The following is a 25109-nucleotide window of genomic DNA, read 5'->3' as shown; positions in this document are numbered from 1 at the left end:
AGCCAGCTTGCCCCCCTTGGTGCAGCCGACACTGCCACTCCCCCAGCCAAGGTGCGACGAGCTGCTGCTGGCACTGATGCTGGCCAGTGACAGCTGCAGCAGTCAGCAGCCGGCCCCTCCCGGGACGTGCGTCATCTAGGCCGACCCCCAAGGGCATCTGCCGACACGCCTCGGGGCCCTCATGAGCCTTCCCCCAGCCTTGCCCCAGCCACAGGGCCCAGGTTGAGGTGGAGCAGCAGGTCGGGCAGGGGCCGGGGAAGGCTGTCTAAGGACTCGCCCTCTCAGCACACCCACTAGAGTGTGGTGAGAGCGGTTTTTTATATATGGGGGGGCTTGTGTTTTGGGGGGGATTATTTTGGGAAGGCCGAAGATCAAGGCCTTGTTTGTTTTTATGGGGGTGTTTGTGTTGTGGAGGGGGGCCCTTATTTTTGTAAGGCCGATGTTGAAGGCCATTTGGATGGCCAAGTTTTGTAAGTCCTCCCCAGGTTTTGGGAGCAACAGATGTTTTTGACTGTTTTTTGGGGCTCTTGTCTGTTTTTCTGTTTCATGTGGGAAGGGCCCTGAGTTTGTGAAATAAAGCGTTTTATTTATTCAGCATGTCCAGGTGTCATGTTTCAAGTGGTTGTTGCGTTAACCGGCTGAGGGCTTGCGGAGCGGCTGCCTTCAGGTGCGTACATTTCCACAGCCCATTCCCTGACAGGGGGCCTAGAAGTGTCGAGCAATAAGCCCCCGGCGGACGGCCCTTGGACCTTGTGGCTCCCTCCTGGGCTGGTACTCCTCCTCCTCCTCCTCCTCCTCCTCACGGTCCTCCTGCTCGTCCTCCTGAGGTGGTGGTGCAATGTCAGGTGGCAGTGCCTGAGTCCTGCGGATAGCCAGGTTGTGCAGCATGCAGCACACGACGATGAACTGGGAGACTCTATCCGGCGAGTACTGTAGAGAGCCGCCGGAACGATCCAGGCAGCGGAACCGTTGCTTGAGGACGCCTATCATTTGCTCTATGATGTTCCTTGTGGCTTGATGGCTTTCGTTGTATGCCTCCTCCGCTGAGGTCCTGGGCGCGCGGAGCGGGGTCATGAGCCATGTACACAAAGAGTAGCCCTTGTCCCCAATAAGCCATCCCCTTGGTGGAGGCTGTGCCTCGAACATGTCAGCCACAGTAGTCTGGCGCAGGATGAATGCATCGTGGCTGCTTCCTGGGAAGCAGGCATTGACAGCTAGGATGCGCTGCCTGTGGTCACACACCAGCTGTACATTGAGGGAATGGTAGCCCTTCCGGTTGCGGTAATCCTCGGCATTGTGGATAGGTGCCCGCATAGCCACATGCGTGCAGTCAATGGCGCCCTGCACCATGGGGAAGCCCGCGAACCTGCCAAATCCGACTGCATGCTGCTCCTGCCTCTGTCGGGTCATGGGGAAGGAGATGAATTGGTGTCTCCTCGCGAAAAGTGCATCGGTGACCTGCCGGATGCAGCGATGCGCGGCAAACTGGGAGATGTTCGCTATGTCCCCAGCAGCGGCTTGGAAGGAGCCGCTTGCATAAAAGCTCAGAGCCACCGTGACCTTCACTTCCACCGAGAGAGACGTCCTGCACATCAGCTGTGGACGCAGATCTCTGTGAAGCAGCTGGCAGATCTCTGCAACCACCTCCCTTCTGAAGCGCAGCCTCTTAACACAATGCGCCGCAGTCATGGTGAGATAGGACACCTGCTGCCGGTATTGCCTGAGTGTGTAAGGCCTACATTGCCGACGCCTGATGGCCCCTCTGCATCTAGGCATGGCTGGCCCTCTCTCACAGCGTCTGCGAGCCCTTCGCACATAATGCTGCAACTCAGGGTTGCACCCCCATACAGCCCCCATAATGAAGTTGAAAACAGTGAAATCACAATGAGTCAAATGTCAAAGCACTGGCCAGAAGCCAAAAATACCTCTCCTATGTTGTCCCAAATCAGTTAGCTCTGTCCCTTGGTCTCTGTCCAGAAATCCAAAGCAGTAAAGTCATTGCAGCAAAATGGCTGGGCTTTATAGGTCAGTGTAAGTGCCCTTTAATTAGCGCTCCCCGAGGCCCACAGGGCCTCTGTTGCGTTCCACTTCACAGTTCTTAGCAGCGCCACGCCCACATTGGGCGGGCGCCACTGAATTTCCGGTTTGGGGCGCACAAACAGCGTTGCGCGACGATATGACGTCATAAGCTGCGCGCGCACCTGAGCGGGCGCAAACACTTTGCGCCGGCGCTAAATGTCAACTGAATTTGGGCGTCGGCGCGGATCGCGCTGCGCCCGGGCGCAAAGTGCCTAGCGCTGGAAGTAGACCCCTCTTATGGCGTTAACGGCTGGCGCTATCCACTGAATTTCTAGGCCAAGGTATTAAATGTGAATTTGAATTGGACACTGGGTTAACTATGATGTCATCAAAAGTATATGAGGAAACGCTTTGGAAAATTGCCCTACAAAAAAAATGTTTTGCTGAAAGGTTATTCTGGACACCAATTGCCAGTCCTTGGAAAAATAAATGCCCAATTAAAATACAAAAATCAGATGAAACAATTGTCTGTAATTGTAGTTAAAGGCCTCTGGATTACTAGTCCAGTGACATAATGATACAATTGTAGTGCCCCAGGACAATTGAATTCAGGCCAAATCAATTAAGTTATCATGACAGCAGTGTGAACCCAGGCTGGTATGGGGTAGATTTTCAACTTGCTGCCCGTGAAAATCAAATTAAGGCGGTTTCTATAACTGGCGGCTGATCTGCAACACCACTCTTAAGCCAGGGTGGCAAGCTGGAAATGTACCCCACCCCTCCATTAGCTTTAACAACAATATGAACACTAGGAACTTGCCCCCACCCATCCCCCGGGAGCTCTAAAACCACACATGGATTAAATTGGGAGACCAGTGTGAATGTTGCCAAAGTGTTAAGTCAGGTGCATCAGTGGGATACTGATGCCTGGAAGATGAGAAGGGGTCAAAGTTTATAGTTGGGTCAATGTGAGCAGTATCAGGCACAGACTTGACCCTGAAATGTGGTTGTGATAAAACAAAGTGAAAGGATAAAATGCTTCATATCCTATAACTGTCATCGTCGAGCAATCCTAGGATGGATGAAATTTAGGCTTTGAGAGGCAAACTAGCACCCTTTTCCAAAAAAAACTTCAAGTTCTCCTGAACCATGAGTGTATTACAACCAGAAACATTCTCCAAGTTTTATATTTTTAATAATATAAGTTTCCATTTTGACCTGTTTTAGAACTTTGCTATTTGGGTACCTCCTATTGCCACCTCCCTCCATATTTACAATTATATGATATTTTGATATATAAATTTGTCACTTGACAGGATGGAGGCTAGGAATTTAAAAGATGCTAATGGTAAACTATTTTTATTAGAACTGGAAAATTAAATGCGTAGCTGTTCACGTAGAAACATATAACACTCCAACATGAGTTAATGATGCACTGTGTTACTGGGGTTTAATATTCCGATATATAATATACAATAACACATTGTACTACTGGAGCAAAATACTTCTACATGTGCAGCTCCAACAACACTCAAGAAGCTCGACACCATTCAGGATAAAGCAGCCCACTTGATTGGCACTCCATCCACCACCTTCAACATTCACTCCCTCCACCACCGGCGCACTGTGGCTGCAGTGTGTACCATCTACAAGATGCACTGCAGCAACTCGCCAAAGCTCCTTCAACAGCACCTTCCAAACCCGCGACCTCTACCACTTAGAAGGACACGAGCAGCAGACGCATGGGAACATCACCACCTACAAGTTCCCCTCCAAGCCACACACCATCCTGACTTGGACCTGTATCACCGTTCCTTCACTGTCGTTGGGCCAAAATCCTGGAACTCCCTTCCTAACAGCATTGTGGGTGTACCTACACCATATGGACTGCAGCGGTTCAAGAAGGCGGCTCACCACCATCTTCTCAAGGGCAATTAGGGATGGGCACTAAATGCAGGCCTAGCCAGCCAGCGACACCCACATCCCATCAATGAATAAAATAAAAAAACTTCACTACTGGATATAATACTCCTGCATATAATAAACAATAAAACACTGTGCACCAGGTTTAATACTTGTGGAAATAATATATATCAATACACTGAGGTTTAAAATTTCTATATGTGATAATCAGTAATACACTGTGCTACCTGGGTTTGTACCCCTATTATAAAATACAATAATACGCTGTGCAACTGCACCATGATAGTCCGAGCATATAATAAAAATACAAAATGCTACTTGGTTTAATACTCCTACGTATAATATACAATAATACACAGTGCTACTGAGGTTTAATATTCTTATATATAAACAGGCAAAAATATGTTACCAAAACAGCAAAGTATTAGTCTGAGATAATACTGCATTAACATTTCTGAAAATGGGGTCAATGAACAGGGAAATCAAATTACCTGTGGATGAAATAAGAAACCTGGAGCAGGCTTCATGTACTTCTCCTTTAGTGCTTCAACTGGATCCGAAAGTTTCCTTTTTTCCACTCTACTTTGACAAAATTATTAACAAAATTGACAACATTAATCTCAGTTGGTGAAAACATTTTGGAAAAGCTACACAGGAGGACAAAATGTGTTAGTTCACTGCCTGAGCCGAAGCAGTTAGTAACAGACAAGTCCAATGTCTGATGCAAGCAAACCTACATGAATATAACTTTTGGTTATAGTAGGATGCTACTTTGTGCCTGTGATTCTCTACATGGTGAGTGGCTGATCTCAGCCAGACCATCAGATAGGAGCTACCTAGAGCAAGTAAAAAGCCTACCACACTGGAGGAGGAGGAGGTAAGGAAAAGTTCACTGGGGCTGCTACCTTGTTATGAACCTATTAGTGCAGAGTTGCATCGGCAGCTGCAGGGGAATAGGTTGCTTGTCCTTCTCTGTAGTGGAATGTTATCAGTATATGAAAATGTAAAAAGGAGAACAAAAAGCAATATTTTAAAATAGGAAGGAATTTAAAAAATCAAAATAAAACTAGTCTACTTAGTCATAAACCAACAAACCCAAAGAAGGTGCTGTAGGTAAGAGGAATGCAAAAATGGCAGGACAGCTTAACTGAACCAAGTACTTATATAATATGAAATGTAACAGTACAGCATTCCTTTAAATGATGATAATAACTTGGAATTCTTCTTGTGCAACTACATCCTATCGCTGGACGCAGCAGTTAGTAACTAAACTGGACAAAGGAGTGTGCAGAATCCAAGGCAGGAACAGGTTTTACTGGGATATTCTAGCCAATGGGAAGCTAAGTGTGATGCTTGCCAAGCTCGTAGTGTGAAGCTGTGAGAGACAGCAGAGCTACTGGGAACATGGTTTGCGTGGTTCTGCCAAAATTATAGTTTTGCATTCAAAATAAAAATTGACTCTGTGGAATTACTCTACGAAGAAAAAAGGATCCCATCGGGATCAAGACTTTATATTACTTAAAGATGCGGCGTAGCAATCCTCATTAGTTTTGTACATGTTCAACTAAATTCTCGTTAAAGTGTCAAACCAAATGCAACATGTTGTCTTACCTGTAAATAGGATCCATGAAGAAAGGGGTTGGTTTGGCATGCTGCAGAGAATGGTCTGAGCTTTTGGCTTGCTCAACACTGGAGCTCCTCCTCTCCCCAAACACATGGTTTTTCCGTGGTTCTACTTGGGTGCTTGCACTAGCTCGGCTTCTGCTGCTCATGCTTAGGTCCAGTGGCTGCTCTTCACTGGCATAATGGGAAGTCAGTGGCTTTAAGGTCACAGCTGGCATTGGCTTCTCTTCTTTGCGTTTGGTGGTGAGGTCAAATGGCGACTCAGGGTTTCCACTCCTTAGCTTCTTCAGCTCACTTGGCGATTGTGGCTCTAGTTTTAAAGGTACAGCACTTAAGTCTCTATCTGGGAATGGATACATTGGTTGAGAAAATGCAGGGAAAAATTGAAAAGGGAACATGGAAGGGTATGGCAGTGGCCCTACTTTTTTGTCTTGCATGCCAACAAGTCCAGTAGAACCAAAGTACTTCTCGGCGATAGAAGCGATAGCCTTAATAGAATCATTAACAGCTCCTGTCACCGCAATCTGTTCGTCCAGTGGTGGGGAAAAAAGTGAGTGGTTGGAAAAATCCTTCTTATTGTTGTTTATAGGGACTGCTTTCTGAGGGCTATTTACTTTGTCACATGCGGTTTTGCCATTTTCTTTATTTTTCTCTTTGTCACTTTCAACGTCACTTTCCAGGTCAGATCCAGAGGTTGTCTCCAGGTCGCTGCCACTGGGTGTGCTGACATCATCAAGGTCACTGCTTTCCGACTGGTCACTGGTTTTACCTCGCGGCTTCTCCTCAGATGATTTCTCGGATGGAACCTCCAGTGGCCGGATTTCGTCTGAGGATGACTGTCGATTTACTGCTTTCAAAATGTCTGGTGTGGTAGGTAGCATCTGGGACGATGCCAACAATTGGCTTTGGTGTTTGGTGTTCTGTTCAGTGCCTGACAGCCCTTTCAGTGGTGAGCTAGCAGGTATCAATTGTGGCCTGTGGTAAAGCCCTGAGGGAAACAGGCCAGGAAAGCTAAATGGAAAACCAGGGGCTGCTGGGAAGGTTAGTCCAGCCGGGTGCCTATTTGCACCAAAATAGTCAGCAAGACCAGGATTGCTATGATTCATGTTAACCAAACCGGACTTATCCAGAGCTGGAGCGTTTGCAAGTGTAATGCCTTGACCAAATAATCCCCCCGTGGTGAAATGGTTCTTGCCCTCACAGAATCGTCTATGCTTGTTTAATGATGAGGTCGTGCTGAACATTTGACCGCAGTCTTTGCATTTGATTTGCGTTCTGCAGTCAGCATGCATCCTTTTATGGCGGCATAGGTTAGAAAACTGTGTGTATGATTTGTGACAAACCTCACCTGTATGAAAAATGAAAACATGTCAACTGTGAAGCAATGTATTATCAAGCACCTGCATCAGTGGCATCGTGACAATATTTCAATGATTTAGTTAGGGCAGCCACTCTGCAAAGATTATCCAGTGGAAGTCTGAGATACAGCCAATTCAATAAGACGCATACAATAGGGCCCCAAAATTTTGTATCTATCAGGCTGATGGGCAAAACAGAAACTACACAAGGGAAAATTCAACTTGAAAAATATCAAACTTATAATTTAAACACAATTGCACTGCATGGAATAATTTTTACTGAGGGTATTCACCTACTAGGAAACCTCAGGTTTACTCCATCTGTCCTCCTTGTAGGTCTCTCATGCCGTGCTCTGTGCCAATAGGAGGATGGATGGGTGTTCTATTCACAGCCCATCACCGATACCAAGGATTTGGGGAAAAAATCTGGGATTTTTGTTGCTTCATTTACTTTTTCGTGTGAATTTTGTGAGAGGTTGGAAATGGAGAATGAAACACTTTTCATTTCAGGCACTCAGTGTCAGCATCAAGCACTCTCACGTCAGGTGCAGCACAGTCAGAGGCAGAGTACTCTGTCCCAGCCCTATGTTTCAGCCATCCTGCGGCCTCTGAGTGCCAATGAGTGCCAGTTTAGTGCCAATGAGTGCCAAATTAAGGCCAGTTTTATACTCTGCCCCTATTCCCACAGGGAACTGACTTGAATTGCCAAATTTATTTCAAATCGGACTCTTGGAGCCAGCAGCTAGAGAAGGCTTTAATCCCATTGGGTTAGACTGTATTAGAACCCAGGTCCCTGAGGACCACTGCACCACCCATTTCCCGGCACCCCACTCCTAAGTACAACATATTCATCTGTTCCTTGTACGTATTCTCAAAAGTCATTCTCTCCAAAATGGTGGAGCAGGAAGTCCCATTCCACCCAGTTAAATGCCTTATCTGTATCCATAAGTACCAGGGATGATGTGGCTGTGTTATTGCAGTGGCGGATCACACTGATTAGCCTCTTGGTATTGTCACTTGTTTGGTGCTCTTGTATGAACCTTGTTTGGTTCAGATGGACCAACTTGAAGGTCACTAAATCGAGTTGTATGCCCAAGATTTCAACTAATACTACTGAGTAAGGATATGAACCTATAGGTTGTGTATAAGGTGATGTCTTTTCCCTTTTGTGCATGTGTGAGATTGTGGCTGATTGGAACGATGACAACAGTGCTTGGCTTGAATTCTCATTATGCAATAAATGACATTTTTTGAATGGAACCAGATGTTATTTTTTTGAAGAATCCTGGAGCCTCTGTTGGTATCTTGGGATCTGCACTTGTTAATAGTGAATTGTTGCTGTATTCATACTCATCCCTTACACATCAAAGAAGTAAAACAATGGGTATTGAGTGCTCTGAATCACTTGTCAACAACTATTTTTTAACATTTGTAAAAGACTGACAAAATATCACAATGGAATGATCCAGTCGCTATTTTAAGCAGAAAAGAAGGAAGCTGAATTGAATGTATCCCATCCTGCACTCTTAGTTCCCATGGACCTACAATCACGTCCTCTATTTCCCCTCTTACTGTTTCTGATGGTAGCCTTCCTGCGTTTGAACGTTTCTGTAACCTCAGTCATTCACATTTAACACTGAAGGATAAATAGAAAACACTGAAGGGTTTTAGAGATGTGATTGGAAGGCTACACTGAAGGAGACTGATAACCTTTTATATATTTTCAATAAAAATACTACAACCTCTCTGGTGATGACCATAAAAGACCAAACTATTAATATAGTAATTATGCAACATATGCTTGTCTTTGCTAAATACTAACCTGCAAAAGCTGCCCAACAGCTTCAGAAAAGCTAAAACAGTTCCATAAAAGCTGACTACTTAAAAACAGCCTTGAATACAAGCCTTATGACATGTGAAAACTTACCATTAGACTTAAAGTGCAGCCGAACACAGGTTTGTCTTGAGCTGCATAACTTTTAAGGTAAGGGGAAAAAAACTAAAGTACACAAAGGGACAGTTTTTGGATGGTAAATTTAGAAGTTACTGAATTTAGAAATTACTTAAGGGGGCATGTGGGGATATGGGTGCTGAAGGCATAAGATTTATTGTCTTGAAGTGTCTGGGACAATTTTCTTACCCCATAGAACTTTGTTTTTTGCCATTTTATTCAGTGCATTTTCCTGACATTTTGGAGCCTATTGTAATTTTACCTTTCAAGCCAAAAATAATTACACCTGAAAGGGTTAAAGGTATTTTAAATGTGAAAATAAAAGGTGTTGCACAGACTTCAATGCAACTTTGCAGGGTCCAATTGCTTTCTTTGAGAATCTAACCCCAGGTGCATTAGGTTATTTTGTGAACTGGTACATTTTATAACACACACCTACAATATAGTCCTAACTGGCAGAGCATTCTACATTCACAAGACAAAAACCAGCTTACTGTCACATCTGTACTTGTTCCGGATCATGCAGCAGCCCAGAGGTAGTTGGGAGATAGAGGGCATGATGATTTAACTAGTTTAAGCAAACAATTTGTAAGTAGCCTTCAGTAGGGATGAGAATAAGTTAGTAGTATCTAAACAAAAGCTGAGAGCGGAGTTCTGATGAAGGATCACGCCTAAACATGTGCCTGCATTTTCCTCCTTTAGTTGTTGATCAACGTGCATAAAAACATAGAAACATAGAAAAATAGGAGCAGGAGTCGGCCATTCGGCCCTTCGAGCCTGCTCCGCCATTCAATATGATCATGGCTGATCTTCTATCTCAATACCATATTCCCACTCTCTCCCCATACCCTTTGATGCCTTTTGTGTCCAGAAATCTATCTATCACCTTCTTAAATATATTCAGTGACTTGGCCTCCGCAGCCTTCTGTGGTAGAGAATTCCACAGGTTCGCCACCCTCTGAGTGAAGAAATTTCTCCTCATCTCAGTCCTAAATGTCCTACCCTGTATCCAATTTGCTCTCCTACATGCATGAGTTCAGATTTAAAACATCCTTGAGCATGCCCACAGTCCAAATTATCACACCCCTTTCATGTCGTATGAAGAGTGCAAGTTCAAACAATTTGACTGGGCTTTTGCCCTTGTGTGCTCGTCAGCTCACGATTTTGCACCCATTGGGGCATACTTTGACTTTGTGCAATAGTGTAAAACGAGCGATAGTGAATCGGCAGCCCATTGACTTCAATGAAAATAAAACCAGGGAGAGATGTAAAACAGACTGCCTATTCGCCATCACCCTTTTTGCACTAACGCACAAAGTCAAAATCCAACCCATTCACTTTAAAGGGAGGAAGATTGTAGGTTGACGAGCGCAGAAGCTGAAATTTTTGGCCTTTGTGTTGTAAAACCTTAAAACAGAGAGGCTAGAAAGTACTGTTGGTGAATGCTGAAGTTCAGATGACATTACTCTGCCTGCTATGTTAATGGAGGCATTAACTCATTTAAAGTAAATTAATTAATGCTGCTGTTAAAATAGCAAAGGAATGGTACACGAAGAAATTAAGTGTTTGCCCACTATTATCGGCAACAGTAATTTTTAGGCTATATTACTCCTCTGACCCTGTCAAAAAGATTTATTTTCCTTGTACTGTAAATAAAAACTATTACAGACTGTAATCATTAAAAAAAACTGAACTGCACATAATGTGATTTTCCAGAACAGGCATAAAGAAGCTACATTTTGTACTCTCAAGTGGGCCTGACTGACTCCCGCTAGTCTGGGGTTTGCATTCTATTAGATGCTTATTGGTTAAGAGTATCACCTCCCACGGATGCTGACCGCTCTAATACGGAAAGTGCAGGTTCTCTTCCTGGTTACTGCATAGCAACAAAAGGACTTCCATCACAAGTGCATTAACAAGCTGAAAACATTTTCAAAGTGACAGAGCATAACCAGGTGCTGTGACCCATACACAAACAGGCCAATGTTCTGTATCACACATTACAGTAGTACACTGTGTCATTTAAAAAAAATATGTAAATATCATCAACACTCTAACTTTCTCCTCATTTTGTTTCCAAACCCAAGCAGTTCCATGAGTGCCATGACAAAAATGCTCAGATAAAGCCAATGAATGCCTTCACACTCGGCAACATCCTTCTAATCTCAACCAGACTTGAAGAAAGCAAGCCTCTTAACATAAGAAAACACTTGGGAATCACCACAAAGTTCCTTTATTCAAAAATGTAATGTAATACAGGGTAGTGTGTTATTATTATGTGAACACACCTATAACTATGACTCTCAGAAACATCAGCTCATCTTAAAAGTTTTCTGCCTCATGTTTTATGCAACCAACAGTGGTAGTAAGTAAAATCTGATTGGCTTTGAAAAATCTACAGTCACCCTCCACTGACCCGATTGGTTCAGACAGTCTCCAGCACCACCCTGCAACTGGTCTTATTGTTTCTGACAGGCTCCAACCAATTTGATTGGTTGATACTTCCAACCCCGAATCCTAGTGATAAAAGCTAATTCTTCTTGTGAAATATACGAGTTAAACCACTGACCATCAGCTTAAAATGCTGATGCTTGGCATGTAAAGTCTTACGCTGTTTTGAAGAATTAAGCTGACTGACATTACATAGGAAGCTTTAGTCAGATGGAGCGCAATAGTCTTTTCCAGTTCTGTACATTGCTATGTACCCGGTGACAGATATTCTAAAATAACTTTAATATTTAAAAATGAGCTGTACTTGCCCTTCAGTCTGCTTTAGCCCTTTGGAAAAATCAGTCACAGGCTTACTGAGTGTCTATAGAAAGAAATAAACGTAGACTTTCAACCTACTGCCCATGCATAAAACTGGTGTTGCCGATTATCCACCTGTTATAGAACCTACCCCCCACCCCCAGCCCAATTTTAATTTCCATTGATTTAAGGGAAATAACAAGTGGTCAGTTTCCATAATGGGCAGCTGATCCACAATGCCTGTGTGCCCAATTTTACAGGGAAAAGGTGATCAATGTTCTGCATCAGGCACCTGTCATCATATTATCATAGTATTTATTTCAACATAACATGAAAATTGGTTGGTTTCTATAATGGGTGTTAAGTTGAAAATCTACCTCCATGTCTCAAGGGATAGACGCTGGGGAATCAGCAATAATGGGGCATTCTCCCCAGTGTCCTGGCCATCAATAATCCCTCAACCATCATCACCAAGAACAGATTAACTGGTATTAATTTCATTCCTGTTTGTGGGCTCTTGCTGTGTGCAAATTGGCTGCCATGTTTACCTACAAAACAACAGTGACTACATTTCAAAGTAATTGACTGGCTGTAAAGTGTTTTCAGATACTCTGAGAATGTGAAAGTTGCTAGTTTTTTTCCCCCTGTAAGGCACCTCATTAGGAGGGCAGCCTCACTGAATTGGCCCTGTAGTGAACACAAGCCAATAGGCAGGGGACGCATGCTGCAGAAGAATGAGAAATAAACCTAAAAATTACACCGTGTAATATTGGCATATGAACACTTAGTGCATCTGCTTGCAATTGATTTGTCAAAGATTTTAAAGGATGTGTTAGTGTTAATCCATTCATTTTACACCAAATAGTTGGACATTGTGATATCAACATACAATCATTTAATGCGTTCGTATGACATTCTTTTGTCCACTATTTTAATGGAAGTTATGATATTGCAACAAAGAAACTCTGTTGTAAAACCAGAGTCATGTGACAACATGGGTCTACTTTACAAGAAAGTTGTGTGTATCCTGTTACCAGGATTGGCATTGTCTCCTAGCTATCCAGGATGATAATTAACTCCAGGCCAGCTCATTAGTCCTTGCTGTAGTGCTAGATCTGTGCTGCCAATATACAAATTCCACTCAAAGCCAACCCCAGTTCCTAGCCTCAGGTCTTGCTAGCTGTTTGCCCCATTTGCTGTTTTTTGCTCTGCTGCTCATTAAGGGCTTACTGCTGCCCATCTTTACAACACCACCCACATGGGGATTTACCAGAACCAGGACTTGACCTGCAATGATGGACGCGACTAAATGTATTTATTTTCTATGAGGAAAGAGCAGGTCCCGGGGAGTTTCATTTGTAGTCCAGTGTTAGAAATGACTTCTGGCAGCATATGCCTTCATTCAGGTGAATCCGAGTCTTTCATTGATCTTCATGTATTGAGTCATTACACTTCACACAGGATTATAATTCTGTCAGACTGATAAAGTGAAAGTATCGTCTCCTTTTTTGGCTGTGAGGGTTCGAGTTGAAATAAGCCTGAGGAGGCTGAACCCAGTCCCTGGTGGGCATAGGTTAACAATAAAGCACTGCTCATAAAGGGGCATATTATCATCTGGAGGCTAATTTGAACAAACATGTAATCATGAGTAAATCTGTGAGGGACCTTTTAGAAAGAGTTAACAGGGTTTTTTGCACTTTATAACCACTACTCGAGTGATGCTCATAAAGTAAATTGGGTGGAAGGAAATTATCAAAGTGTATTGCTTGCTTAGAGGATTGTGAAGGCTTATTAAAGGCTTATTCTTAGAAAACCATGCAGAATTTCATGGGGGAACTGGGGATATAAATTAAACGTTGAGTCCTGAACTCATATTCAAATTGTAGGTTAGTTATATAAGGGAAAGGCAAGATTATCACAGAAAAGAATTTAAAGAACTCTGCAATAAGTTGCCATTGATAGTGTTGGATATATTGTAATAACTGCATAGTTCTTATTTAGGTTCAGTGTTTTAACAGAATTTTAATAACTAGTGATGTCAAAAACTGATTGTTAAATATTTATCTGAAATATTTGCATAGAAGACTGCAACTGTCTTTTGATAAACAGCAGGGTTCAGATGCAATAGGCCGCCATCCGGTATCATGGGGGGAGTTTTGCCAGCCCTGGGGAGGCGGGTTTGGAGGCGGGACTGCCAGGAAAATGGCAGAATTTGTGGGCAGGTACCCATCCCGCCCCCCCAACCTGCCTCCATGCCATCTTCCCAGGAGGCGGGTAGCCGACCCACGCTGGGAGCCACCTCCCCGAGGCGGGAAGGGGATTAGTGCCAATTAACTGCCTGTTGACAGGTAGTTAACGGGCAATTTTTTTGAGAATCCCTATTTTCAGCCCTGAAGTGTGGGCTTCCCGACGGCTCCGAACCTCGCCAGGGTCAGCGAGGCGGGCTGTCGGTCTGCGGGGGTCGGAGGGGTCGAGATGTCCAGTGTGCAGGTGAGTGATGAGTGCAAGTGTGGAGAGATAAGTTTGTGAGGTGTGTGTACAGTGTTTTAATAAGTTTTACTTACCTTTACTTCTTCCTGCAGGCTTCCTCCCTTCAGGTCTCGGGAGTCCCTCAGCTCACCGGCACAGAAAGCAGAATGGCCGCTGAACTGTCAAAAGCTGCAGCCTTCTGCTTTCTGCTCAGGAAGGCTTTCTAATTGAGTCTTGAGTAAAGGCTCAACTTAGAAGACAGATTGTCAGTGTTTGACAGCTTCACAGAGCCATCAAACGATGACAATTCATCTGTCATAAGTTCTTGACAGATGAAATGTCACTCGCTGATGTCACCTGTAACCGGTTTTCCCTTAATTGGCCTGCTGAGCCTGCTGGGCGGGCTTAACAGGGTCAATCAAGGGAAAATAGTGTAGGTTGGCCACAAGTCGATGGAGGCGGGACTATAACCCGACAAGTGGGAGTCCCGCCTCCAAAAGCTCCCCATTGAGAAAATCCAGCCCATAGTTTCAGTGCCTAGTCAATATCTACCAGGTCATTAAAAAAACGCAATGAATAGAATGAAATATAATTCCAGAAAAGGTGTAATCGAGATGATCCCATACAAGATAATGGGGACTTCCCAGCACCATCTCTGCAATAGGTTCACTAATGCAAGGTTACTTGTCCTCCGTCATGTGGTAAGCATTGTTCTTTCCAAGTAGAGGAACATCTGCTGGTACAGAGTGAGCATCCTGTGTTATTCAGTCACTCTGTTTTCACTCAAGCATTACATGTAATAGAGCAAATGCATAATCAGACCTTCACAGCCTAATCAGGTTGAGATATAATTTTATCAAAATAAAAGAAAAAGAAAGAAACCTTTGCATTTATATAGCACCTTTCATGACCTCAGGATGTCCCAAAATGCTTTACAACCAATGAAGTACGTTTGAAGTGTAGTCACTGCTGTAATGTAGAGAAACACGGGAGCCAATTTGCACACAGCAAGGTCCCACAAACAGCCATCTGATAATGGCCCAGAAATTCGGGTCGGGGCAACCCGCGGGTGTAAGCCTCCGACCTGCACTTACCTAGTGCGCCGGCCGTTGAGCTGTGGGCCCGCGTGGAATTCCGACCCGGGGCCTGGCCCAGCTGCCGGCGCGCAGTGCTTGCGTATCCCAGGGGCGCAGTTAGTTCGATGCGTCCCCTGGGATCACGTGGGCCATGGAGAGCCAATCGGAGTAGGGAATGCTCCATTCATAAAATTGACAGGAAGAGCTGTCAAAACTTACAAATACTACGGCCCCAAAACAGCACTAAATCTTCAAATAAATTAAAAAATAAATCACATTTTTAAAATAAACTATAAATTACATGAAATAACTATTTTAAACAATAATTTAAATTTTTGAAAAAAATAATTTTATTTTCTAACGGGGCTAAAAATAAACTTACCTTGCTTTAAAGTATTTAAAAATAATAAATCTGTGGAAAAAATGTTTTAATTTTAATTAATTCAGCACTTACCTTGTAAAAAGCGGCCTTACGCCTGCTTTTTAAATGTGTAACTTCTGCAGACGTACCCTCCCGGGGAAACCTGCAAAAAAAACTGAAGTTCGATGCGCACGCGCAACCTCTCCCGTGCACGCGTTCGAATTCTGAACCCCTTCGTTCAGGGGAACGGAAGTGCCAGTTTCCCGCGCATGCGCAGTGCATGCAGGAAACCGGCACTTCCATTGGGCTTACGGGTGAGTACCCCGTCCGTACTCACCCGTGGAGACCCGAAGTTCTGGGCCAATATGTTTTAGTGATGTTGGTTAAGGGATAAGCGTTGGCCAGGACACTGGTGGGAACTCCCCTGCTCTTCTTCGAAACAGTGCCATGGGATCCTTTATGTCCACCTGAGAGGGAAGACCTATCCTGGTTTAATGCCTCATCCGAAAGACGGAAATATTTATCAGAAATGAAAATGTCCTTCAATAATTTCAATGTATTATGGTTGTTTCCTTTTCTAAATTAAAAATAATAGACACATTTTATTCTTATTGCACTTGGGTGCAGCTCTCAGAGGAAGATCAGGTGGGAGGGCTGCATGCATGTAATTGAGCCAGCCCAAGTTTTCCTCCATGGGCTTTTCACAGGCGACCCTTCACATCCAAGTACAATAAGAGGTAAATCTTCCATGATAACTACGGAATACGCAAGGTATACATTTTGCATCATTATTAATTGTATTTTTAAAAATAAATTTATAGAATAGGAATTACAGCCAGGAAGTTATTGTACAAATGCTTTAACTGGCTCATATCAAATTCCTCTCTCTGCTAGTTTAATAGAGGCATTAACCTGTTTACAATATTAAAGTGGCAAGATAGGAATGTTGTATGACTACACGAAGTGTTTGTACAATAACGTCAGCAACAGTAATCTCCACTCATTTCTCAAAACAGTTATTCATTTGAGTTAAAAAATCTCTCCCATAGAACAGGCAATAATACATTTAAAAAATATTTCTCTTTTTGTTTATTGTATACCTGAAACCTTTTGCACAGTTAATGAAAACAAATCAATGCAGAAGGAAAGTGCATGCCAACACCTTTCTAAAAATGTGATTGTATAAATGTATCACCTCTTCTACATCAGCTCACGGGTTCAAAGGCCACTATCGGCAAGTTTTGACAATCCACAGTTGGAATACCAAACTTTTGAACTGCTATACCTGTTAAGTGTTCATTTAAGAACATTTTGCGGGTATGTAGTGATTGTTTTTCTATTATTTCCCTTATTAAAATTGTGTTTCATGAAGTTGACTGCAAGAAAATGACCCCCAGCAGCCATTTTGATCAAAGATTATTAAAATCTGCCAAAAAAATTAACCTTTTTTTAAGAAAAAGAGGAACATTCTCCTCATAGAAGCCCTGAAGGTGGATATGATACAGGTACAGCAAGGGGCAGTCATTTGAATCTGGTGTCAAGACACTTATTTGGGGACAGAATAAACGGAGTTTGAATTTGCACCCATTCTGTATTATTCCCTATCTGGTTGTACTCGATGCTGATGTTGGTGATCCCTCCCCCACACCCCCATTCTCCTTCCCCATTATCCCTAGAACATCCTTTACCCTGAGAGACACAAACATTCAAGATTCAACCAAAAATATAATAACTAAAAGATGGAATTCAAAAGTATGAACACCTCATTAAACCAATGGAAACCTTATTAAAATGATTCAATTAAAAAACGATGTATATTAATGAATTTGTTTCATTTTTAAATATACGTGGCTCCCTGCGATCTCAATAGGCTATGAGGTAATGGGTTGCGTGATATCATGCACTCCTAGCATCAGCCATTCAATTCCTGATATTGTATGAAACTTGGTAGGAAAATAGCAGCACACTAGAAATGCTAAGCCTCAATTTTATGACCTGGAATGCTTGCCTGCTTGGGGTTTAATGAGGGACCTGCTAATTATCTGAATGCGAAAAAGTTAGGGATTCACATCAATTCCGCAAAATATTTTCCTTTCTCCTGATGTACCTTTTGGTAACTCTGGATTCTGATGCTGCTCAGCTGTTTTTGAATGTCTGTTGAATTCCCCAGTATACAGTGTGGTACTTGTGCAATGTATGCAAGAGCCACATGTGGGGATAATATTAGAAAGCTAGCAGCACTCGCAACTCGGTGTAGTCTTTCAACTTCACACTTCATTGTTTGACTCATACCTCGCCCCTTCTTTTCCTCTCTCTCCCTCTCTAATTTCTAAATGTTCCAGACATTACCACCCGACAAGCTTTTCATCACTCCCAAATGCTGTGAGCACACCGCAAACCGCAAAGCGCTTTGTAATATCAGGTCCATCTGATGCCAGTATGCTTTGTGAAGCAATTTTCTGAGAACACAGTAATTAGTCAGTACTCGGGGGCTGCATATTTGTTGCTTATTAAAACAAATTAAGTGCTATTTTGAATATGTTTGGCCCATAAGTCCATGTGGTTTCCATTGAGTGGCTTATTTTTTTCAAACAAGCTAATAATTACCTTTCTTTTTTGTTTTATTATAGTTAAGGATTTTTTTCTGTTTAGCTAAGGCAGGACGCAGTAATAAGAGACAGTTGCTGAAAACAGGCTGAGCAGGAGGACGTACTGTGTGTGTATGCGTGTGCGTGTGTGGGCCTTTTAAATAAATGACTATGGATGAGGTTGAGGAGAGTAACACAATACAACACTTGAACAATACAACTCCACCCGGTACAGCTGGATTACCAGGCACTTTGAAAGATCATTACCTAGCAATAAGCAAATAAAAATCAATTGTATGTTCATTTGATAGGTTTACAGCACAGAAAAAAAACAGGTTAATAGGTTTAATCACTTGAAAAATGCAGAAATGCGATCAAACGTAGTAAAAAGTGCAATGATTTGCTCTCGAGTTTTTTAATTTTGTTTTTACCAACCTACCAGAATTGAATAATGAATTAGGTGATAAGAAGTGAGAAGGAATGATACTCAACCTATCTTAATATCTATTTCTTAACTCCTCAAGAGTGCAGTGGGTATTCGCATCACCAAGATTCGATGCTGGGCCACACAGAGTAGAAACATCCTGGTTTTGACCTCTGGTCTTTGCTGAGTTAGCTGATATTAACCAGAATGGTAATAGGGCCCCTACAATTGGTCTCAATGTTCCTTTGTTATGGAGGAGAAAAAGCAGCCAGGCATTCCCACTCCTGATTTGTACTAGAAAGTACACGTGTGGATGTCAGGTGAAGGTAGGATTTGATTATGATGTTCTCTGCAGTCATATGGCCTGCTAACACTCCCCAGATGGCCTCAGGGATGAAGAACAGCTACTTAGGCGAGGGAGCACTGAATTATACTGAAGTATGAGTCTGCCTTCAGAGAAGGAAGGATGAAAAGAGAAAATTGGGGGGAAATCAATTTCTGAATTTAAAAAACTGTTTAGTAAATGAACTGTTTAGTAATTTAAACAGAATGCACATTGCGAAATGGTGAACTTTAAAAGGGAAAGTCACTCTTTACGTAACTGATATAGCTTACATGCTGCCGTGCTGGTTAGTTCTAATGTCCATGCTGTTTTTGGATAGTTTATTTGCCATAATCTGATGTTACTTGATATGCATCCTATAATCTGAGTACAATTGGATCAAGTTACTATCTGCATTCACAAAGTCCTCCTAGTCCACTCAGAGCAGGAATGTGTTCACGAACAGACAAGAATGGGTTGCTTTTACCTCACAGGATGGTGTGCAGGGACTGAGCATTGCAGTGCGCACACAATGTACAATAGTCACCCAACCATCATTCTCACTCATGTGGTTCTTCCAGTAACACGATCAGAGAACCTTGTGCCCAGTAGCTATTCTGTCTAACTTATTTTATAGTTGTAATAGCAAAAGATTGACTGATAATAGAAGTGTAGGCTTGCACAGAGTATTGAAACTTTACCATATCTCACAATGAGGGGTCATGACATGGGTTTGCATCCCCAAATCTTTACAACAACAGAAGCAATAACTTGCATTTATATAGTGCTGTTAACGTAGAAAAACATCCTATGGTGCTTCACAGAGGCATAAGGAAGACATGTTGAGCCAAAGAGGGGGAGATTAGGAGGTGACCAGAAGCTTGGTCAAAGAGGTGGGCTTTAATAAGATCGTAAAGGAGGAGAGGCAGGTGGAAAACCGGAAGGGTTTGGGAGAGGGAAGGAATTTCAAAGTGGGAGCTCCGCAGCTGAAGGTATGGCCACCAACAGTGGGTTGAAGGGAGAAGGGACATGCACAGGTGACCAGAGTCAGAGGAACGGAGGGTATGTGGGGTTGGGGGTTGTAGGGATGGGGAATGTCATAGAGATAGGGAGGGGTAAGGCTACGGAGGGATTTAAACACAAGAATGAGAATTTTTAATTTGTGGCATGGAGGGCTGGTAGCCAAAGTAGGTCAGCGAGGACAGGCGTGATGGGCAAGCGGGATTTGGTATGGGATAGGATGCCAACAGCAGAGTTTTGATGAGCTGATGTTCATGGACAGCGAAAGATGAGGGGCCAGCCAGGACAGCATTAGACCAATTGAGTCAGGAGATGACCAAAGCATGGATGAGGGATTCAGCAATTGATGGGCGGAGATGGGCGATGTTTTGGACAGGAAAGTAGGCAGTCTTTGTGATGGAGAGGATATGGGGTCAAAAGTTCAGATCAGGGTGAAACAGGACACGAGGTTGCAAACAGTCTGGTTTTGCCTGAGACAGTGGCTGAGGAGGGGGATAGAGTCAATGGCAAGGGAGTTTGTGGTGGGGCCATAGACTATAGTGTCTGTCTTCCCAATATTTAGCTGGAGGAACTTACAACTCATCCCAGACAAGCATAGAATGGATTAGAAGAGGGTAAAGCTGCCTCTATTCTGTCCCAATAAGGTGTATTAACCTCAACTTCAGAAGAGCACCCTCAATCTTCTCACCAGTTATTTTTGTGGTTTCTTTCAGTAGGTCTGACAATTTAGTGGAAATTATCAAATTATAGGCATTTCTATGCAGTGGGCTCACACACACACTAGGAATAAAATTTAGGTTATACTGAAGTCTTTTCACCTAGAAACTTGAAAACCATCAGAGAAAGAGACCTCCATTATCAGTTTGGGCTGCGTTCAAAACCAACTGCCAGAGACGTAAGTACTATATAGCCCATTCCCAGAATACTCTCCCTTGAAGACCAATTGAGCTGTTTGCTTCCTGGACTACCACCAACAATAACTCCAAGAAATGAATGATTTGACCAGAAACAAATCCTCTTGTACCCTACTGATGTTCATGCATTCTTGGGTGAAGTCACCACTGTCGCAGCTAAAGGTGAGGAGAACAAACAGGGGGACTCACAGATGAATGGCTTGACACTGCTGTGGATGTGCTTGTGTTGCTTGAGACCTGAGGAAGTGGCAAATGTCTTTCCACATTCCGGACAGGCATGGGCCCGAGCACCGACGTGCTGTGAGCGAATGTGTCTCTGTAGATTGCTGGGGTCCGTAAAAACCTGCTGGGAAATAGTAAAGAAATCTGATGCAGGGAGGCGAAGCAAACCAGGCCTTTAGTTTATGGACATCAAAATACAGTTTTTCACACTAACATGGAGCCCAGTTTCTATGTAGAGCACTTTATTTTAACACCATCTCATCAAGTTAACTTAATCTTCATTCTGTATTTAGTATGTTCTCCTTCCCCGATCTGCTGGTTTACCTATGCAACGGGACCAAGAATGCTTAGCCTAATAATAGTCATTGATACATAGTACACTTAAAACGTCAAATCGGAAGCATAAAAACTAGTATGTTTAGAAAACTGCTTATATATTTACTGTAATATCTAGTGTATCTTCACATGGGAGCCGATCCACGCTCCCAGCACGTACAATCACAGGCTGCATGTCTATGATTTGCCGCTATGCACTCCCTTTGTGCATTGCCCCCTGCTGGTAGAGCAGAATTAGTTCTATGATTTTATTTTACATTCGTCCTCTAAATAAGGGACTATCGGTATTTAAAAAATAAAACAATGAATAAACAGGTAAAAATTGAAGGCGTTCTAACCTGGATTTTACAGCAAATTAAACACATCGGGTAGATTTTGACTTTGTGCGATAATGCAAAGCGGGTGATAGTGAGTCAGCAGCCTGCTTCACATCTCTCCGTTGACTTCGATAGAAATAAAAATCGAGAGAGATGTAAAACGGGCTGCTGACTCGCTATCACCCAATTTACATTATCGCACAAAGCCAAAATCTACCCCATTGGTTGCCTGGGTGCTGAGGTTTGTTTAAAAAAAGTTGCTCTTCATTTTTAGGTTGAGACCAAACATACCTGAAGTAGAAAAACCCTTACCTTTAAAGATATTTTAAAATGTTTTTCCAAGCATTTTAAGAATTATAAATGAATTGCGACATGTCAAATTTGCATTAGAAAATCCAAGTCTGTCTGAAACACTCACTCTCGCTCGCGCCAACTATATTCCTTTTGAAGAATGCGGCGTACTTTGTGGATTTCTAATGCTTTCTTTCTTTCCTAGTCTGGCAACAATTGAAAATATAAGGCATTGAAACACTTCACCATACCTTGGCGCAGTTTTCACACTCGTAGTGCTTGCCACTGTCATGTGACATCTGGTGACGAATAAGATTTGACTTCCAGTTGAAGGCTTTAGGGCACTGGTCGCACTTGTACTCTCGCTCCTCCGTGTGTGTCAGCAGGTGTCTGTCCAAGCTGTTGAGTCAGTAAGAGAGAGGCCATCACTCCCTTTCTCTGTAGCAGGGACACGAGTTATGACTCTGCCTCGCCTGTACCCCAGTACCAGCATGTGGGAGACCAAAAGGCTTTCATCTCATCACCTTTCTCAGTCTAAAATGCGTAAGGAGACAATTTATAATGGCTGGGGCTCTATTATTCTTAAATGGTTAAAGGCAGCACTTTCCAATAATGTTTCTCTCAATTCTTTGCCCTTCTTTCTGATGGTGTTGACTCTTGCTGGGACTCTGATTCAATGCACCCTGGCAGCTTCCACCACATCACCAAAGTGTCCACTCTTTATGTGTGAGCTTAGATGGTACAATGAGCAGTAGGAAGCTATTTTACTGATTTTTTTTTTATTCGCTTATGGGATCTGGGCGTTGCTGGCAAGGCCGGCGTTTATTGCCCATCCCTAGTTGCCCCTGAGAAGGTGGTGGTGAGCCGCCTTCTTGAACCACTGCGGTCCGTGTGGTGAAGGTACTCCCACAGTGCTGTTAGGTAGGGAGTTCCAGGGTTTTGACCCAGCGACGATGAAGGATCGGCGATATATTTCCAAGTCAGGGTGGTGTGTGACTTGGAGGGGAACTTGGAGGTGGTGGTGTTCCCATGTGCCTGCTGCCCTTGTCCTTCTAGGTGGAAGAGGTCGCGGGTTTGGGAGGTGCTGGCGAAGAAGCCTTGGCGAGTTGCTGCAGTGCATCTTGTAGATGGTACACACTGCAGCCACGGTACACCGGTGGTGGAGGGAGTGAATGTTTAAGGTGGTGGATGGGGTGCCAATCAAACGGGCTTTGTCCTGGATGGTGTCAAGCTTCTTGAGTGTTGTTGGAGCTGCACTCATCTAGGTAAGTGGAGAGTATTCCATCACAGTCCTTACTTGTGCCTTGTAGATGGTGGAAAGGCTTTATGGAGTCACTGTTTTGTTCACACCTGGGTACTTCCTGGCAGGAGTCAGCGCATGAGAGTTAGGAGTGGATCTCTGGCTAATCTAGTGACACGGAGGCCAGTTATATCACGTTCCCATAAATGTTAGTATTTTTATTTTGGTTTAATGTATATTTGTTTTGATATAATAATGGAAAGCCATGTGGGGCTAAATATCGGTACATTTCACATGTTCTGGTATTCACTGCGAATTTGCAAAGTCGTGACACAGAGTGCTTCAGTAGCTTTGGCTGGGTTGTTGTGGGCAAGGTAAATTAATCAAGGGGTACCATCCCTGCTCCAGTCAGACACAGCTCAACTGAGCACCTACACGAATGGCGCCCACAGCCTGACTAATTTTCCATCTTTTTCCGACTGTCTATGCTTATTGAGTTCTTTTTCTGGTGAGCGCTGCTAAGCAATAAATAAAGTAATGTAGTGCCACCATTCTCAAGACTTCAATTCTGAAGAACATACTTGCATATTTCAGAGCTGTCTGTCAACTGTGTCCCTGTGACTAGGCCCCACCTGCCTCCAGTCTGTCAGCAGTGAGTGATCCTGGTCCTGCCCACACCGCTGACTGACAAGTTGAAAGGCAAAACAACTAACTTTACATTCCTGTAGCTCAAGGATTCTAGGCAGAGCTGAAAGTGGATTGTTTTGGCTCAGGGCTGTTTGAGAAGTGCTCGAAACGTAAATAAAGAAGGGCCGGGTCTGGCTTGAATGTCTAGCCATCAACACCACTGGACCGGTCGTCAAAATCAGTGGTGACATTGCAGAATGGATTACCTACTCCATACATTATATCAGCGAGAGGTAATGGCCTGGAATTTGCGGTCCCGACGATGGTGTACGCTCAGCTTACGCAGTCGTATGCTTTCTGACAGGTCCTGCAAGTTCCGGATTTCCGCATGAGCGAAAACCTGGAACTTGCGATCTGCATCGACAGATCTACTGAACCGACTAGAAATTCACTTTGCTGGTGCAGAATTGGGCTATTTGCCCAACTACTGCCCAGCAAATGTCCACGAAACTCTTCTGCCTGGTAAAAGCAGGCATCGGGCCTGCTTTCACTAGCGTAAGGGTTAATATAAATCTTCATCCTGTCTATCTGACACATGTGCCCTCTGCATATGGAATAGCTTGAAGGTACAGCACCTGTTTTAAAGATGAAAATTGCAAAAATTTCTTTTCCTGAACATTTTGCCAGCAGTTCTCTTGCAACAAAATAGAATTACGTGGCCTTTTTGCCAAATATTATTGAGAGGAGACAATATTTAATGACGTCACCCAGGGGACAGAGTTGAGTTGCAGAGCTGATCCTCAGCAAATGACATTTCCCCGATAGTTTGTTGGCGTCTTGAGGTACGGTACTTTGAAGTAGTATGCCAAAGAAAGCCCGGGATTCAGAAACATAGAAGATAGGAGCAGGAGTAGGCCATTCGGCCCCTCGAGCCTGCTCCGCCATTTAATAAGATCATGGCTGATCATCCAAATTCAGTACCCTGTCCCTGCTTTCTCCCTATATCCCTTGATCCCTTTAGCCTCAAGAAATATATCCAACTCCTTCTTGAATATATTTAATGAACTAGCCTCAACTGCCCTGTGTGGCAGAGAATTCCACAGGTTCACCACTCTCTGGGTGAAGAAATTCCTCCTCATTTCAGTCCTAAATGGCCTACCCCTTATCCTTAGACTGTGACCCCTGGTTCTGGACTCCCCCGCCATCGGGAACATCTGTCTAGTCCTGTTCTTCTAAACTCTAGCAAATATAAGCCTAATCGACCCAATCTCTCCTCTTAC

At 43.5% G+C, this 25109-nt stretch overlaps 1 protein-coding gene across 6 annotated transcripts in view; it reads right to left on the bottom strand.

Moving 5' to 3' along the window:
• The window catches only part of mecom (MDS1 and EVI1 complex locus), a 753387-nt gene that overhangs the window by 66425 nt on the left and 661853 nt on the right, over positions 1-25109 (bottom strand). For 3 of the 6 annotated variants that reach the window (XM_085989970.1, XM_085989974.1, XM_085989975.1), the window contains 4 exons: positions 22214-22361; positions 20986-21142; positions 5554-6913; positions 4434-4524 (listed from right to left, as the gene is read on the bottom strand). In XM_085989970.1, coding sequence (XP_085846096.1) covers positions 4434-4524; positions 5554-6913; positions 20986-21142; positions 22214-22361 — 1756 coding nt within the window. The remainder of the gene's footprint in view (positions 1-4433; positions 4525-5553; positions 6914-20985; positions 21143-22213; positions 22362-25109) is intronic. The other 3 variants (XM_085989971.1, XM_085989972.1, XM_085989973.1) reach the window with 3 other exon arrangements.

The sequence above is a fragment of the Somniosus microcephalus genome, chromosome 6, assembly GCF_052327205.1.
Source record: "Somniosus microcephalus isolate GS21.2 chromosome 6, FLI_Smic_1.0, whole genome shotgun sequence".
In the NCBI taxonomy this organism is placed as follows: domain Eukaryota; kingdom Metazoa; phylum Chordata; class Chondrichthyes; order Squaliformes; family Somniosidae; genus Somniosus; species Somniosus microcephalus.
This window is presented reverse-complemented; position numbering and strand designations above follow the sequence as displayed.